At 41.5% G+C, this 19669-nt stretch overlaps 1 protein-coding gene and 1 long non-coding RNA gene across 4 annotated transcripts; one reads left to right on the forward strand and one right to left on the reverse strand.

Annotated features, from left to right (window-relative positions):
- Positions 1-687: 687 nt before the first annotated feature.
- LOC143502752 (uncharacterized) lies at positions 688-17575 on the reverse strand. 3 transcript variants are annotated; one of them, XR_013127152.1, is made up of 3 exons: positions 7811-8015; positions 7372-7460; positions 688-2615 (listed from the first exon to the last, which is right to left on the reverse strand). XR_013127152.1 is itself a non-coding variant. In XM_076995438.1 (2 exons), the coding sequence occupies exon 1, from the start codon at positions 16385-16387 to the stop codon at positions 13379-13381; it is 3009 nt and encodes a 1002-aa protein (XP_076851553.1). In that variant the 5' UTR covers positions 16388-17575; the 3' UTR covers positions 688-2615; positions 10630-13378. The 3 variants fall into 3 exon arrangements, 1 of the variants encoding a protein (XP_076851553.1); XR_013127151.1 differs by lacking the exon at positions 7811-8015 and having other exon boundaries at positions 7372-7563; XM_076995438.1 differs by lacking the exons at positions 7372-7460; positions 7811-8015 and adding an exon at positions 10630-17575.
- Positions 10074-11236, forward strand: LOC143502757 (uncharacterized). Its single transcript, XR_013127156.1, has 2 exons — positions 10074-10345; positions 10461-11236. It is a non-coding gene; the product is annotated as an uncharacterized LOC143502757 (long non-coding RNA).
- Positions 17576-19669: the final 2094 nt, after the last annotated feature.

Consider the following 19669-nt stretch of genomic DNA (forward strand, 5'->3'; position numbering starts at 1 on the left):
AAGTCGCCAGTGCGAAGTATTGCCTCTCTGAGTGTCTTTACCAAGCTGTGATCCTGTGTATTTCTCTGATTGATGTTCTGGTTTCTGATCCTTGCTCTGTGTTTTTGATCCTCCTGCCTGTTTGGCCCTTTTGTTACCTTTGTCTGCTGCTCTTAGTCTTCTCTGGTTTTTGACTCTCCCGTTTTTGTCTTGCCCTTTTGTGCTGCTGCCTGTCTACCCTTTGGGGTCGTCCCCTTTTGGGACTTCAGTTCATTGTTTTTCTATATTAAAATTCAACATCTTTACACCTGCTAATGGATCCTTCTCTACCCTCGGGTTCACCACCATTACAGCTAGTACCAGGTTGGACCCCATTTTGCATTCAGAACTGCCTTAATCCTTTGTGGCATAGATTCAACAAGGTACTGGAAACATTCCTCAGAGAGTCTGGTCCATGTTGACATGATAGCATCATGTGATTGCTACGCAGTTGCTGCAGATTTGTCGGCTGCACATCAATGATGCGAATCTCCCGTTCCACCACATCCCAAAGGTGCTCTATTGGATTGAGATCTGACTATGTAGGCCACTGGAGTACAGGGAACTCATTGTTGTGTTCAATAAATCTGTCTGAGATGAATCATGAATTATAACATGGCGAGTTATCCTGCTGGAAGTAGCCATCAGAAGAAGGGTACACTGTGATCATAAAGTCAAAGTCAAATTTATTTATATAGCACTTTTTACAACACATGTTGTCACAAAGCAGCTTTACAATCGTATGGCTCCAGATCCATAATGAGCAAGCCAAAGGCAACAGTGGCGAGGAAAAACCCACGATGATGGTGGGGATTAGGAAGTGAGGGAGAGACAGCCTCCCTCACATGCACCTGTTTTAATTAACTTTGTAATTTTATTTGTTGGCTGTAACTGTATTGCTGTTGTTGCATCTTGGCCAGGGCTCCCTTGAAAAAGAGGTTCTTAATGGGATTTTTCCCTGGTAAAATAAAGTTTAAATAAATAAATAAAAAATTAGGAAGAAAACCTTGGGAGGACCAAGACTGAAAAGGGAACCCATCCTCCATTGGGCAGCCTGTTGGCACAAGTCCGTATTTGTGGACAAAAGGTGGTTCTACATTTATGGTTCTAGTTCCCACAGTCCCTTCGGTGTAGATGTTGGGCCTCAGGTAGGAGCATCAGCACGTCCTCTTGTGGCAATGGCACATCCAACCCCGGCATCAGTACATCCACTGGCAAGTCAGACCATCTCCCAGGTGCTTGCATGCAATCGTCTTGGGTAGAAGCCTGCAAAAAGATAGACAATACAGACTGAGTGTGTGGACATCAATTTAAACCACTATTGATTTAAACATACATAGCTCAAGTGTTGTAACGTGTGAGGAGGACTGGGTATGGATTTTGGTAGGTGAGTGTAGCAGTTGCGTGGCAGTGTTTTCCAAAAGAAACACATGATTTTCAGTTTTGAATGTTTGAATGTCTTATGTGAACAACTGTGTTTAATGTTTTGCAAAAAGTGTGTTTTAGAATTTCTAAATGAGTGTAAGGCAGAGAATGTGCTTAAGGTTTAGCACACCAGGTCAACAGATAGGCTACATGGGTTACATGCACAGGGTAACATAAGAGTGGTGGAAGATGCACACAGGTCGACTATATCCTCTGTAGGAGACGAAACCTGAAAGAGGTTAGTGATTGCAAGGTGTTACCCGGGGAGAGCGTAGCTAAACAGCATAGGATGGTGATATGTAGGATGATGTTGGAGGTGAAGAAGAGGAAGAGAGTGAGAGCGGAACCTAAGATCAGGTGGTGGAAGTTAAAGGATGAGGACTGTGGTGTAAAATTCAGGGATGAGGTGAGGCAGGTACTGGGTAATGGTGGTGGTGTTCTGGATACCTGGGATGAAACTTCAAATGCAGTGAGGGATGTGGCTAGGAAGGTACTTGACCTCAGGACAGAGGAAGATAGACAAGGAGTCGTGGTGGTGGAATGAGGAAGTTCAGGAAAGTTTGAGAGGAAAGCGGTTGGCTAAAAAGAATTGGGATTTTCAGCGAGATGAAGAAAGTAGACAGAGGTACAAGGAGATGTGTCGCAAGGCAAAGAGAGCAGTGGCAGAAGCTAAAGAGAAGACATATAGCAAGCTGTATGAGAAGTTGGACACTAAGGAAGGGGAAAAGGATCTGTACAGATTGGCCAGACAGAGAAACTGTGATGGGCAGGATGTGCAGCAGGTTAGGATGATAAAGGATAAAGATGGAAATGTGTTGTCTGGTGAGGAGAGTGTCTTGGGAAGGTGAAAGGAGTATTTTGAGGAGCTGATGAATCAAGAGAATGAAAGGGAAAGAAGGTTAGAAGAGGTAGAGGTTGTGAATCAGGAAGTGCCTCAGGTGAGCAAGGAGGAAGTAAGGGCTGCAATTCAGAGAATGAAGTGTGGTAAGGCAGTTGGACCTGATGATATTCCAGTGGAGGCATGGAAATGTTTGGGAGAGACAGCAGTGGAGTTCTTGACCTAAGAGGAGGTTTATGGATGCAGTGGTAGAGGATATCAGAGTGGCTGGGGTGTCAGTGGAGGACACTCAGGACAGGGCCAGATGGAGGAGTTTGATCCGCTGTGGTGACCCCTGAAAGAGAATAGCCGAAAGAAGAAGTGCATTAAATTAGATCATTCATCTAGTGTGATTATTATAAACTTACGATTGTCCAAGGTTTGTGCCAGCACTGTTCAGTTTCAGTACAGCTGTGCACAGGGGGAACAACTGGCACACTGAGCTGAGAAAAATGTGCAGTTTGAAAAAGCAAAGCCACTATACGTTTGCATAGGGCAGTGTCTGCGACATGTGAACAGCATGCGTGTCTCAGCACAACAGGAGTTGAATCAGAAAGTCCAATCTGTAAGAGGGTAAGCAAAATTAGTAATGACTTTGTTTAATTCAGGGGTTCCGTATACCAGTCCTGGGGATCCTATATCACACGTTGTGTTTTACCTTTTCTAAAACCTGATTGACCTATTTAGCAAATTAAGATCAATGTGGGTGGGGCCGAGTAAAAAAAGTGTTTTAAAATGGAGAAAAAAAATGTGCATGGCATAAGAACCCCAAGAATGGAACCTGGACCCGTTTGCTTATTTTATGACAATAGATTTTGCATACAGAACATGGATAGGCTATCACTGACATTAAAATAATGCTCAAGTTATACATAATCCTGAGACATGTATATCTGTCTAACCCAGGGATGTCAAAGTCAAATACACAGAGGGCCAAAAAACCAAATTTGCTACAAGCAGAGGGCCGGACTGGTTCAATGTTTATTAAAACATATTGAAATGATTGCACATAGCCTATTGAACCAAGACCTAACACAGTGTATATTATTTAATGCTTAAATGAATAAAGCAATATTTTCTTATGGATCTGTCAGTAATTTCAAGTGAAAACATTTTTCAGCAAGCAAACAGATAAAAACAAACTTCCTTCAAAGAAAACATGTCCTGTACATTAAATGAATAAAGTCAGGGGTGCAATTACTTACTTTCTGAGGTGTATGCAAACATACTATCGGAACGAACGAAAGTTGTTGACGGGGGGAGGGGGGGGGGGTGGCGAACGTAAGATGGACACAAATTAAGTATTATATCTCATCGATTTGGCGCCCCCTCTAGTGCAGCGCCCCTATGCGTCGCATACGCTGCATGCCCCCTTTTTGCGCCACTGAATAAAGTAATAAAGGTTTGAAAAGTGCTGGAATTTAGGCTAAGTACTTGAAAATGCTTGAAATTGTAACTACTTCGTTTCACAACAAATATCTGTCTGACTGAACAGGAGTGAGTTTCCCAAAACGTTCTTAGCACTAAGTACTTCTTAACCTCGTACATAAGAACGAGGTTACGAAGTACTTAGTGCTAAGAACGTTTTGGGAAACTCACCCCAGTTCTCTTGTATTGCGTTAACAAATACGAGCCTCTTGTAATTCCAGGACGAAACATGAGAGAACGTGAAGACGTTAAGATTGGGCGTTTTGAAAATAAACAACCATTAAATAATGTGAATAAAAAACTAATCATTTCGAATATATGTATAAATATTTAACTTAATTAAGTTTAATGTGCTGGTGCGCGCAAAGTTGCAAAATTCGAGAGGTGCACGACCTCACGAATCGACAGAGCGCACAGGTGAAGCCACTGCGATTACGTCATTTTCGCTGCGCGGACCCTCGCCGCTTGTGTGCGCTACAGTGACTTTGCGGGCTACCGTTGCATTGTGGGGAATGTAGTGTTTGTGCGTGCAAAACACCATCGGGTGGCTGTGTCTTGCGGGCCGGTTCTAATAGTAATTAAATATCATCCAGGGGGCCATAGATAATCAATTCACGGGCCGGATCTGGCCCGCGGGCCTTGACTTTGACATATGTGGTCTAACCTGTCAACAAACCCCTTAACTTTTGTTAGTCAAAAACAGTGAACATCTGAACTTAACGACAAACAGAGACTCCAACCCAGTCACTGAGACCCCATGTCATGCATATTTTAGTGCTTTTCCTCATTTATAATACCAGATTCAGCTCATTAACTAAGTAAAAAACTGTCATATTGGAGGAACACAAAAAAACTGCAAAGTATAGTGTTGACAGGACTGACTCTGGGGACTCTGTTTTGCCAATATATTCATTCCTAGAGCAGTGTCTCTTAATCCTACTTGTGGTAATTCACATAGCTCAACACACATAATCCACTTCACTAGTGACTTAATAAACCGTTTGTTTGATAAGCAGTTGGAGCTAGATCATGTACATTCAATACTTTGTGTGTTGAATCGTGGAATATTTAAAACTGTGTGGAGCAGTTAGGAACAGGACTGAGAAACACTGCCATAGAGTTTCAAGCTCAGCTCCAGGATACCAACAGCTCAATGTTATTCCAATTTTAGAACAATACAGTTGTATAAAATTAAAAATAATTTAATGCTAAACTGTGCAGTGTTGTGGACACAGGACTGAAATATGAAACCCCTGCTTTAGCCCTACACTTCCTCCTCCCTACTCGTAAACTGTGTGGTGACTCCTTCTTCATGGACCTGTAGCACAGGCTCTCACACTGACCTCCCCTGACAGACGGTGTTCTGTCGAGTTGTGCTTAGCATCGAGTTGTGCTCGTTTGCGGTTTTGCACATGCGCAGACCCACAGGCTTGTCATTTGTTTCTATTGTCATTTTGACCTATAAACATGTAAATGTTTTACATACTGGCTTTGCAAAGATGACATGAGGCAGGATTTCATGAGGCAAATTCGTGGTGGTGCCTCCACTTTTCTAGAATGTTCAGAATGGTCAGCGCAAAATTTAAGAGATTTCTTTCCATGCTCTCTACTTCACTGTAATCCATGCCTTAAAAACAAACAAAAGATAAGATATATAGCACATTATACTCAGTACTCTATATATAATAGAGATGTACTATGAAATGTACCATTTTACATCCAAATAAAATTATAAAAGTTATCCCATCTCTTCTCTCTCCCTATCCATATATAGCTATGGAGAACAGGTGGGATGAGGTATTCAACTTCCTCTCTCAGGGATCATACCCATCTGGGTATAATAACTCCCAAAAATTACATTTGAGGAGGTATGCTTCCAAATTTACTGAAAAGGGTGAGCATTTATTTGTTTAAATGTAGCCAGTGTCTTGGTAAGGTAGCTCTTTAATTATTATACGACTTTAATGAATGTTAATGAATATTCAATGCAGAAGGACAGCTTTTCTTTAAAAGTAGAAAAGCCATAAAATCCAAAGAAGAGGCAAGAAAGCTTTCAGGAATTTCACGCCTCTCTGATTGGAGGACATTCAGGCATCCTGAAAACTCGAGCTGCAGTGTGCTCCAGATTTTACTGGCTTGGCATGACCATTGATCTTGACAACTGGGTATGTGTTGAAGTGCGTTCTTGTGTGTTTTGAGCTGTTGATAAATCTGCATAAATATTAACAGTGACTTTCTTAAAGGTCTTGGAATGTGATCAGTGCCAGCGAACTGGAAAACCTTTGACTGGTGCCCAGCCATTGGAGTGTATAAAAGTAAATGTCCAGTGGTATCTCTATAATATACAACAGCTTTTAAGAAAAATGTTGAAATGTAAAATAAAACATGTATGTTTTAAATTTATAGGTATCTGCTGTCTGGGAGCTCATTGGCATTGATTGGACAGGACCGCTTCCAAAAACTGCCGATGGCTTCCAGTATATCCTGACAGCCACAGATTACTTTTCCAAATGGGTTGAAGCTTTCCCAATAAAGACAAAATCAACAGCTGAAGTGGGACGAAATATTTGCTCAATTTTATATAGACATGGTTGTCCAAATAGAATACTCTCTGATCAGGGAAGAGAATTTGTGAATGAAGTATGTCTAATTTTTTTTATAAATGAATGAATGTTTCAATTTATATAGTGCCTTTTCACGATACCCAAGGCGCTTTACAATTGTTAAGACAGCTACCTCTCAGACAACCAATCACACACCGGCGAGAAGCGGCAGCCAATTGCGCACAGCAACTTGTTTTTATTGAACAGAGAGAGACACAGACATACACTATGGGCATTTTTGCTGTTTAAGCATGGTTACATAAATGTGTCTCTAAACATACTTAATTATAGCATTTTACCCACATGTCTCATATCAAAATGTTCAGAACAATCTCAGCTCTCTTCCTAATGAGGTTACATTGACTTAGAGTATTGCATAAATAAATAATATGGTCCTAAACCTGGAAATATGAGGCATATTTTCAAAAATTTTCATATTTTATATGAAATTACACATTTACTAAAAGATCAATAATATTGTTGCTTGAAATATGTTTGCTCAAGGGTTTGCTTCACAAAAATAGTGAAACATGTAATATATATAGTAGTATACAAGTACAAAAATGTGTACACCAAACTACGAAACTCCCATCAAACTCCTGAACTACAGGCTAAATCAGCATAGCCAAAACCATATCCACTCATCTAGATTATTATATACTATACTTTCACATCTACAAAGCAAGCATATAGGCAAAAGACAAATACGAAATAATAAAAAAATAAGTAAAAAAAATTTTATAAAGAATAAATTACGAATTTTGCACAGAAGCAGTTTCTAGCTAGCCAGCCAGCTAGCCAGGAGGCTAGCTAGACAGCTAGTAACACATCGCGAGCCGATCTGCGATCGTCCGCTATTATAGTGAGCAATATTGCAAAATAACATTCATTTAGCCTTCGATCTGTTATACTTTTCATAAAACCCTTCAGGAAATCAACATAGGTTCATAACCGCTATGTAGTAGTAGTAAGGGCTAGTAGTAGTAGTAGTAAACTACTGAGCAAAACCGGTTTGTTTACCTCAGGCGTCAAAAAGCGGCCAAAACTTCCGCAAAGGGCGATATGTTTCCTGAGGTCGTAGGTCATCGGTCACGAGTCTCTCCTCAGGCCTACAATATGGGGGTCATCAGTAGACGCTAGCTAGCTAGATGCTACATAGAACTACAAACAGGACTACAGTACACCATCGCGAAATTCGCGACCCTATCTGTGATCGCCCACTATTATAGTGATCGATATTGCATTTAGTCATCGATCGTTTATATTTTTCATAAACCCCTCAGGAAATCAACACAGGTTCATCAGTAGACGCTAGCTAGCCAGATGCTAGCTAGCTGCTAGCTAGCGAACTAACTACACGGGACCATCGCAAAATTCGCGACCCTATCTGTGATCGCCCGCTATTATAGTGATCAATATTGCAAAATAACATTCTATTAGTCATCGATCATCAACATACCTTCACCATCGCCATGTAGGTGAGTAGACGCTAGCTCGCTAGCTAGCGGCGTCAAAGTGTATTTCCGTGTTTGTCCGAGGTGAAACGGATCTAATGCCGTCCTAAAACCCTCCTACATCCGTAAAGGGCGATGTGAGTGATGTCAGCGGTCATGTAATGACTGACACTTGAATCCGCCAGTCACAGCAGTCACAGGCAGGAGCAATACCCCCCCCCCCCCCCCCCCCCCCCCCCCCCCTTGTGCAAGCCATAAAAGGATTAGCCATATACGGGCGTGCTTCAACTCGGTCATGTATTGCCATCTTGTGGCCAGTCTGCTCAAGCATGAATTAACATTTTTTTGAAAACAGTTTCCAGTTTTCAAACACGTTCTAACCGTGTGCCTGCGATGTTGTATCGCTGAGATATTAATAACATTAATGTATATACTCGCACGGTGGCCATCTTTGACGCATGGGTGCGTCAGTAGACCTGGGTGTCAACCACATCAAGCCATACAGAAGAAGCCAAAATGATGACAGGCAAGTCACCACTCAAGAATCTCACAAGATCCTCAAAGAGAATGAGACCAGCACATGTTCTGATGGCCCCAACTCTTTGACCATGGGAGGAGATTTGGAAAGACTAACTGAAGACATTTACCTGCCACAGAGACCATCAGTTATCCACTTTGCCCCTAAAAAACACACTCAAGTCTGTGATGCAACAACAGAGGTAAATTGAGGCCTACATAGGTCTTGAATATATTGTTTCTTGTTTAGTGTTTATTTGATCCATTCCTTATTATTCAATGAGTCTTTATACAGACATTTTTTCAATTACACAATCATTAGAGTATGATGAGTTTGCCTTTCACAGCTTTCTGTATACCAGTCAACAGTGTATGTGACAATTACCACTGTTGACTGTTGAAGCATCCCCCAGGTTCATCAGCCATACAGGAAAGCATACAAGAAAGAGGTTGTTAATGAGTTCTGTGTTCAAGTTTGACCTGTTGGTCATTTGTTCAGCCTACCCTTGTTTATAGTTTGCATGAAAGGGATTTGGCCTGTTCAAACTATACATGTTGGCCCGTTGGCCATTCTGACCTGTTGGACGTTTGTCAGATGCACTATGTTGCCAAAAGTATGTGCATACCTCTTCTAATGAACTGATCTGGCCAGGCATGGTCATTGTATGGGAGGGAAATCTTAATTCTACATCATGCAATGGCATAGGGAATTGTGTATAGATGGCCCTGGGTTTGAAAGGCCCTGGCGTTAAACTAGGGCAAATGAGAATGGTGTTCATGTATTCACATGCTTTTGGCCATGTAACTGTAATAGTACAGGGATTAGAAAAAACAAATATCTATGCTTTGACATTCATGCTGTGCTTTCAGTTGGAATGTTGTGGGCTGCAGAAGACTGTGGTCGGGTGGAGGCAGTTGTTGGACCATATAAACTGTTTGATTCGTCTTTCCGTACACTGCATGGGACCGAGTGGCTGGCTGATGATGTAAGAGACCAAATCACTGTCAAAATGTATTACAAGAGGAAGTATAACAATCTTTAATGGTTGTTTATTTTACAATGCAGGTTATTGATGCGTACTTGCACACACTCATTGAAAAACAGCAGGTAAGTGGCAATTATATTTATGTAGCTGTGTTAGGTATTTCTTGCAACATAATTAAAATTTCAGTTGTTCTTAACAGAAAGCTGTTCACCAGCTCTGTGCCGTTATTGCAACATCGTTGTTTTCTGGACAATTCCAGAGGCTCAGAAAGGTACTTTCATCACATTTACAGTCTAGCAGTAATGATTATCAGTAACAATAATGACAACTTTGTATTCAACACATTCTTTAGATGACGTTTCCACTGGAGGAAATCTGGATGTGCCCTGTAAACACTGGGGCTCACTGGGTTTTAGTGGTTAGTTTACCTTTCCTTATTTTTCAGAGCAGGTTTGTTTACACTACAAGTCAAATGTTTGGTCACACCTACTTTGTTTATTTTTATTATTTTTGACATAAAAAAACTGGAAAGATGCTAAAGCAATGAACGAATGCTGTGCTCTATTTATGCTCTAATAAACATATTAGATTCTTTGAAGTAACTGTCCTGTTCATGAAGCAGCACCTATGATGCTTTAACATCAGTCCTGAACACATTCTCACATGCAGAGACCTTGTAGAGAACTAAAGTTCTGAAATAAAGGGTGCATTTAAAATCAAGTATGTTGAGAATTAAATAATATATACAACAACCTTCCCAAATTGTCTTATAAACAAATTAAGGCATAATCCTTTAGATTAAAATGCCTTTTTTTGTGTTCAAACATTTGACTGGTAGTGTACATCAGTCATTATTTGCATGAATCGTACAGAGATATTCTAATTGTGCTATGATGCAGCAGAATGTTATATGACGAGAGAATAACATGAATGAACTCATTTCTTTTATATTGTCAACATGTCTGACAAGGTCCTTGTGTTGATCGATCCCCTGGCAAATGAAAGTGCACTCGAGCGCAAGCTGCTACGTAACTGGCGGTAATAACATTTTAACATTGCTATTTTACAGTGCTAATTTTGGAGCTTTTTTCTGAAAAGAACTGGTGTGATGTTAAACTGTGTTCTTCTATCATTTTTTTAAAACAATAATTAGGAACTTCTTAAGGATGACAGGACATGGAGACCAGGAGCCTAAATGGACAGTACAAACAATGCTGCACAACAAGCAGCAGGATTCCAGCAGTTGTGGGATTTTAGTGTTGAGGGTAAACCTTTTGAAAATAATGTGATGGGCATTTATAAGTAACTGATATTACTCTTACCATGTAAAATGCCACTTTGCAGTTTGCAGAAGATTATCTCCAGAGGAGAAACATCAGCGCTGTCCAGACATCCCCACAAGATGTTACCAAGGCACGACTTGAAGTAGCCTGTGCACTGCTGCAGTGTAAAGTTCAGTGGTATCAAACACTGCATGAAAGCAGTGCCATAAAGTTTTCTTTAGTCAAAACCCATATAAATCCATATTCCATCATCTGACTCAAAGGTAACAAAACTATCAATCTGTGTCCTGTACCATAAAGCTACTGCAGAGACTCTTTACTACATGATTATTTCTAGAGAATGAGTGCTACAGTTGTTACGGCCTGTCTAGGCGTGAGGACCGTAACAGTGGTGTATGTGAACAGCAGTGCGAATGTTAGTGATGATGGGACAACAGGAGTGGGTGGTTAAAGGTGTATTATACAGAAATTGTAATTTACAAGATATATACATACACGTAACTGGTCTCAGCTTCAGGAGTGGCCCAGGCCAACATAACAAACAGAACTGAACTATAAAATAAACCAAACACTAATTACTCTAACAGAAAACAAACATACAGTACTACCCTAACTCCCTAACAAAAAACCATACAAACAAACCCAAATCCCAAAACAAAATGGCAGCCACTCCCTACTTACCAGAACACCAACAACACATAGAATATTTACAAAATGTACAACCGGCAGACAATCCAACAGGGGCAAAGGCAAAAAGCATAAACAAGTTCAAAGCAGTCAAAAACCAGAGTTCTAAGATGAGGTACAAATGCAGAATACTAATAACTAACACCAACACCACCAAGGAGCAAAAATGTCTCGCTGGGAGGCACCGGGAAGGGCCTTATATAGTGCAGGGTGAAATGGAGTCTGGAGCGGAGTCTGGAGCGGAGTCTGGAGCGGAGTCTGGAGCGGAGTAGACAGCAAACACAATACAACACTATCATAGGACATAACACCCCCCCCCCCCCCATAAGTGTGAGACCTCCCACCAAATCACGGATAACCCAACACATTCCAATTAACACCTAGAGAGGGTATCTGCCACAACATTCTCAGAGCCCCGTTTGTGTTTAATACAAATGTTAAAACCTTGGATAATAAGGGACCAGCGCATAAGGCGTTGGTTCAGATTGGACATTCGATGCAAGAAAGTCAAAGGATTGTGATCCGTGAACACAAAAATAGGTTCAGAACTACTACCTAAGTAAACCTCAAAATGTTGTAAGGCCAAAAGGAGAGCTAATGCTTCCTTCTCTATGGTGCTATAGGCCAATTGGTGTCTAGCAAACTTCTTTGAGAAGTAACACACTGGGTGGTCTATTCCACATGAGTCCTCCTGTAGGAGCACTGCGCCGGCCCCGGTACAGCTGGCATCAACCTCTAGCTTAAATGGCTTAGCAAAATCTGGTGCAGCAAGCACAGGTGAACTACACAGTAGACTCTTTACAGACACAAAAGCAGACTGACAAGCAGAAGACCACAAAAACGGAACATTGTTACGCGAGAGAGGTAAGCGGCAGAACAACATCTGAAAAGTTTCTACAAAAACAACGGTAATAACCAGCCAGTCCGAGGAAACGCCTAAGCTCACGTTTAGACCGGGGAGGAGGGAAGGCGTTTATCGCTTGGACTTTGGCATCAAGGGGACGCACCTGACCACGTCCTACTAACTTGCCAAGGTAAGAAATTGTGCTTTTCCCAAAGTCGCACTTTTCCAGATTAAGCACCAATGATGCACCATGCAGTCTAGAAAACACCGTTTCTAAGGACTTCATGTGTTCCTCCCAAGTGTCAGAGTACACAACCAAATCATCCAGATAGGCCTCACAGTTCGACACACCTTTTAGCACAATGTTCATGAGCCGTTGAAATGTAGCAGGAGCATTTCGCAACCCAAAAGCCATCACTGTATATTGTAGGAAGTTGTCTGGCGTAGCGAAGGCAGAAATCTCAGCAGCACGAGCAGTCAGGGGAACTTGCCAATAACCTTTTAGAAGGTCTAGTTTGCTAACAAACTTTGCAGACCCCACACGGTCTACACAATCTTCCATTCGGGGAAGAGGAAACGAGTCTGGTATGGTGACTGCATTCACTTTTCTGTAGTCAGTACAGAAGCGATAAGTACCATCAGGCTTTGGTACTAAAAGACAGGGTGAGCACCATGAACTACTGCTAGGGATTGCAAGATTGTTATTAAGCATGTAATCCGTCTCTTTCATCAGAAGGGAGCGTTTGTGAGGGTTTACACGATAAGGATGTTGTTTAATAGGTGGGTGACCTTGGACATCAATGTCGTGTTCTAGTACGGAGGTACACGTAGGGACATCAACAAAAAGAGAAGGAAACCTAGCAATCAAAGATCTAAGATCAGACTGAGCAGCCAAAGGTAAATAAGACAGCTTCTCAGATAGGTGCTTTAATGCCTCAGAGTTAGCAAGTCTAGCACTCGGAACACAGCTCCTACCCAAGTGAAGGTCATCCTGTTCAGGGGCATACTCAAGTGATGCAGATGCTACTGGCACAGGGACTGACAACTGAGCAACAGCTGTAGCACTTACAGTTGTGGGGCGATCAACATATGGCTTGAGCATGTTAATATGACAAAGACGTGACTTACGCCGACGATCAGGGGTTGTCAACACAGTTTGTTGAGGACAGTTTCTGCTGGACCACATAGGGTCCCGAAAAGCGAGTCTGTAGGGTAGAACCTGACATGGGTAACAGAACCAGGACCTTGTCACCAACATTAAATGAACGAGCAACAGCGTGTGTCAAATTTCTTCTTCATAGCTTGCTGAGCTACACACAAATTCTGCTTAGCTGTTTCACGAGCTACCTTAAGGTGTTCACGTAACTTACTGACATAGTGGTCTACAGTTTCAAAGGAACGAGTTGTAGGGGAAGCTAACCACTGCTCATAAAGCAATTTGAGTGGGCCACGGACTGAGCGTCCGAATACCAAGGCATTGGGACTGAAACCAGTGGACTCTTGCACTGTATCACGGATGGCAAACAACAGTAATGGGACACCTTCATCCCAATCGTTTCCTACTTCCAAGCAATATGATCGCAACATAGTCTTAAACGTCTGATGGAAGCGTTCGAGAGCTCCCTGGGACTCAGGATGATAAGCACTCGACACTTGGTGCTGTATATGCAGATCTGACATAACTTGAGCAAAGAGTTTTGACATGAAATTGGACCCTTGGTCCGATTGTACACATTTTGGCAAACCGAAGGTAGTACAAAATTTTACAAGGGCTTTTATTACAGATCTTGACTTCAACGAGCGTAATGGAATGGCCTCAGGAAACCTTGTAGCAGCACACATTATGGTCAGAAGGTAAGTATTTCCTGAACGAGACTTCGGTAAAGGTCCAACACAGTCTATCAACAACCGTTCAAATGGATCTCCTACCACAGGTATGGGACAGAGAGGAGCAGAAGGAATGGCCTGATTTGGCTTCCCAACAAGTTGACAGGTATGGCAAGACCGACAATGACTAACATCAGATTTCATTGCTGGCCAAAAGAAATGCTGCAATAGGCGCTGAACTGTTTTTCGAATGCCTAAATGACCCGACAAGGGGTGGTCATGGGCTAAGGACAAAACATGCGTTCTAAATGGTTGGGGAACTACTATTTGGTGCACATCATCCCACACACCACTGGCATTTGCTGGAGACCATTTTCTCATCAAGACTCCATCTGTATAAAAATATGTCACACGAGTGTCTAGTGAGAGAGGGTTTTCCGTAACTGCATTAAAGAAAGGGACCAGGCTTGGATCAGCCCTTTGTGCTCTGATTAATGCTGTTCTAGTAACAGGAGGAGGAACACTGGACTCCTCTACTTGTGATCCCAACTCACGTTTGCTAATATCCCTTGTCACATCAGGAACAGGGCTAGGGGGCACAACAGGGTTAGGATTCATAAATGTCTCTGCCAAATCTATGTCACCGAATTTACGTGCCTGTGCACGAGTCAACACACATGTAGGAAACACTGCATCAAGGTCTTTATCGAGTGAAACATCCACAGGTTCATCTACCACTTCTGGTAGAGTGAACAGTGTACCACCAGCAAGATCATTGCCCAGAATAAACGACACACCTGTGACAGGCAGTTTAGAACTGACCGCAACTTTAACATAGCCAGTAAGGGCCTCAGTACATAGATATACACGATGCAGAGGAACCCCAAGTACTCCAAGTTCTATTCCTTGGACAAGCACATCACTACCACAATAAGACTCTACAGAGAATGGCAACACACTCTCCAAAATAAATGACTGAGCAGCCCCAGTGTCCCGTAGGATGGATATGGGCTGTTTATGTGTACAATCCTCAGTTAGTGAGGTAGTCCCAGAAAACACAAATGGTTTAAACACAGGGTCTACTGTGGCTGAAACAGTGGCTCGACATCCTAGTGTCTCCTCTGTAGTGCTGGAACTAAAAGCATTGACTTTCTTCACAGTAGGGTTTTGACGATCATTTTTACGCTTCAAAGTAGGACATGCAGCAATGAGATGGCCTTGCATATGACAATAAAAACATTCCCGTTTGTCTGTGGCTGAAGTGTTTTCCCGAGACTCTGAAGAAGCAACAGGTCTGGACATAACAGGTCGACTAGGGTTTACACTTCGGGGAGTCAAATGAAATACAGTTTTGTGTGTCAGCACAAATTCGTCTGCCAATGTAGCAGCAGAAGACAAATTAACTACCTTCTGTTCATTAAGGTAGACCACCATTTTCTCAGGAAGGCAATTCTTAAACTCTTCTAGCAACACAAGCTCTTTGAGTTGATCAAGAGTTGTTACACTGCAGGCTGCACACCACTTATCAAATAGGAGAGATTTCTCTCTAGCAAACTCAACAAAGGTCTGGCTCTGGGTTTTAGCCAGACGCCGGAAGTTCTGTCGATAGGCTTCAGGTACTAACTCGTATGCTTTCAATATAGTGGATTTTACAATGTCATAATCCAAGCTCTGTTCAAGAGACAGAGAGGAACACACTTCCTGCGCTTTTCCTACAAGTTTACACTGTAGCAGCAGCGACCAAAGACTCTGTGGCCAACTAAGTGTGGTGGCTATGCGCTCAAAAATGGGGAAATAGGCATCTACCTCATTTTCCCTGAACACAGGAACTAGGCCAATATGTCTACTGACATCAAAAGCAGTACTCACGGTTGGGCTTGCTGGACTTGTAGATGTACGTGAGGAACGAGGCATAGGGACTGGTGAACTCACGTGAGAAAGGGGAGCTGGTGCTGGTGAGGTTACCTTCCGAGGATAAGGTATAGGTTTCTCCAAGCCCATACTCAACCTCTTCAGGGTAATCTCTTTGTCAGCCTCCACTTGCAACCCCCTGACTCTGAGTAGCTCTGCCTCGCGTTCCTGTATCTTAATTTCCAGCTCTAGCTCCTTCAGTTTCACTGCTAGCACAGGATCCACCTCATGAGAACGGTAAACACCAGGTTCCATGCTGGGCCTAGCCATGAAGTCGGTTACAGCCTCCGCTGCTTCCAGCCCCTGGGCAAAACTCGGTGCAACACCAGGCGATTTGTCTCGGTCTGGCAAGATCCCGTCCTTAACCAACTGTGCCTCCAAAATCCTCTTAATCTCTCTCTTGGGAGCCAAACGAGGCACATCCACACTAAAGAAATCAGCCACCAACAATAAGTCAACCTTGCGGCAATCATCAAACTGTTCAAGAGTCGGATAAACAGTGAACTGGGTAAGGTCAAAGTCCGGCATTTTACATACACACACACACCCCCACCCACAAAGAACAAAACCCACCAGCCAAAACCAAAAGAAGAAGCAGCAAACAAAGAGCCAAAAGAAAGGAGGACGAGCCCCCAATTCTGTTACGGCCTGTCTAGGCGTGAGGACCGTAACAGTGGTGTATGTGAACAGCAGTGCGAATGTTAGTGATGATGGGACAACAGGAGTGGGTGGTTAAAGGTGTATTATACAGAAATTGTAATTTACAAGATATATACATACACGTAACTGGTCTCAGCTTCAGGAGTGGCCCAGGCCAACATAACAAACAGAACTGAACTATAAAATAAACCAAACACTAATTACTCTAACAGAAAACAAACATACAGTACTACCCTAACTCCCTAACAAAAAAACCATACAAACAAACCCAAATCCCAAAACAAAATGGCAGCCACTCCCTACTTACCAGAACACCAACAACACATAGAATATTTACAAAATGTACAACCGGCAGACAATCCAACAGGGGCAAAGGCAAAAAGCATAAACAAGTTCGAAGCAGTCAAAAACCAGAGTTCTAAGATGAGGTACAAATGCAGAATACTAATAACTAACACCAAAACCACCAAGGAGCAAAAATGTCTCGCTGGGAGGCACCGGGAAGGGCCTTATATAGTGCAGGGTGAAATGGAGTCTGGAGCGGAGTCTGGAGCGGAGTCTGGAGCGGAGTCTGGAGCGGAGTCTGGAACGGAGTCTGGAGCGGAGTAGACAGCAAACACAATACAACACTATCATAGGACATAACACAGTTTAAAACCATACTAAAATCATTGTTTCTAGGGAATGCAGATGATTACTGTGTGGTGTGCTCCTTGCTGGAATCTGATGCAGACAAGAGCATGATTGAAATGGTAATGTATAACATAAGCATACTTTGTATTATTAGACAACTGGAGTAGTATTAGTACTAATATGTACCTAATGGCTTTTTTTGGGGGTAGGTGCAGTGTGATTTCTGCAGTAGGTGGGCACATGTTGAATGTGCCGAATACAACAAAGACACTAGTCTTACATATGTGTGCAAAAAATGTTACTGTTGTAAAAAGTTAGTGTTGTGCTTGGTTTATATACAAGTTCTAATAAAGAAGTTCTAATAAACTGCATATCCATGTTTCCCTTGTCCATACAGTGCACACAGAGTTAGTAGCGATGTAAAAAAAAAACAAAGATGGGTGTGACGCTGGGCGCAGGGAGACAGACGAGGCATGAGTCCAATGGTCTTCCACAAATGTTATTTTATTTAATACAAAAATAGTCCAGACAGCGCACGTATAGCTTACACACATGAACGTATAAGACTGACATAAATGACTAACAAAGACGAGCACGGGACACTGCGCGAACGCACATTAAATAGACAAACCACATAAGCGCCGAGTGTTCACGAGATGAGCCACAGGTGAGACTGATGAACACACTCAGACACAACCACACCGACGGAGATCCTGTCTACGACTAGACGTAGACAACATAAACACACGGCTGAAAGCTGAAACACATGTACTGAAACACATGTACATAAACACATGTACTGAAAGCATGATTTGATAAGGAAAGCATTATTTGATGTAAGATATCAGCCTATCGAGATATGCTCACCATGTAAAATATTAATAAGGAAGCTATAATAGATTTTAATCCACGCTTCCCTTGTCCATACAGTGCGCACAGAGTTAGTAGTGATGTAAAAAAAATATATGGGTCTGTACTGAAAGCATGATTTGATAAGGAAAGCATTATTTGATGTATGATATCAGCCTATCGAGATATGCTCACCATGTAAAATATTAATAAGGAAGCTATAATAGATTTTAATCCACGCTTCCCTTGTCCATACAGTGCGCACAGAGTTAGTAGTGATGTAAAAAAAAATATGGGTCTGTACTGAAAGCATGATTTGATAAGGAAAACATTATTTGATGTATGATATCAGCCTATCGAGATGTGCTCACCATGTAAAATATTAATAAGGAAGCTATAATAGATTTTAATCCACACTTCCCTTGTCCATACAGTGAGCACAGAGTTAGTAGTGATGTAAAAAAAAATATGGGTCTGTACTGAAAGCATGATTTGATAAGGAAAGCATTATTTGATGTAAGATATCAGCCTATCGAGATATGCTCACCATGTAAAATATTAATAACAGGGTTCCCACACCTTGGTTAACATAAAATTCAAGGACCTTTCAATGACTTTCCAGGACCAACTTCCTCAAATTCAAGGACTGCACCTGCCAGCATTTACCTACTCTTACCCCTGAATATGTTATCAAAAAACGATGTTAATACAACGCAAATTCAAAAGACTGAATGTCATTTCAAGCCATGCATCCTGAAATTTTCTGTGCATGACTGGCAATTTAGCAATGCACATCTGAGATGACGACATTCACATAAAATGGCTATAGTTGTTGAAGGATCAACAACTACCTACAGGAAACACTTGCTTTCGGTGCTGAACAAACAAACAAATTTCTCTACAGGAGAATGACCAAACTTTGCCAAGTAAAAGTCAGCATAGGCCCTGTAGAATCAATGTAATTTTAAATGAACTTGTGCTGGCAAAATAATGACACGTTGACAGTAGACAAATAATAATAATAATAACAATAATACACATATGCATATACACATACAGTACATACATAAAACAGAGGAGCAAAGCCATATAATGAGATTAGAACTATAGATTTCTAGAGAAATCTGGCGTGAGATGATTCTAGCATAGTTTTTAAATCTACTTAATAAAGAATAATATTCATTCATAAAGAGAACAGCCTTTTAACCACTCCACTTATGGTAGTGAATTTATGGAATCAGAGAAATTCGAACTGAAGTATAATGGTATCAAAAGAAAGAAGTTTGAGATTAATCCAGTTTCTAGTGTCCATGCAAAAACTTTGTAAAGATTGAGATGGAAAAACAAATGCTCCTGGGATTCATCTTCTGACTTAAAAAAGGTCCATTAATCCACATCAAGTTTAACTCTTCTTTCAAGAAACATGGCTACAGGATATATCTTATTTATTATTTTGAAATGAGTCTCTTTTACTTTAGAAGACATGAGCCATTTGACAAGCCTTTGTGGTTTTATAATTTGTATTAGGATGTTTCTTGAAAGAATATCTATTATATCTTTTGTCTCATACCATCAGTGATAATCTTGTTATTACAATTGAACTCAACAGTCATTCACTTTTAACATGGGCATCGAAACAGTCAACTCTGAATATAAAATGTTAAAGGA

Source organism: Brachyhypopomus gauderio, unplaced genomic scaffold (genome assembly GCF_052324685.1).
Source record: "Brachyhypopomus gauderio isolate BG-103 unplaced genomic scaffold, BGAUD_0.2 sc204, whole genome shotgun sequence".
Taxonomy (NCBI): domain Eukaryota; kingdom Metazoa; phylum Chordata; class Actinopteri; order Gymnotiformes; family Hypopomidae; genus Brachyhypopomus; species Brachyhypopomus gauderio.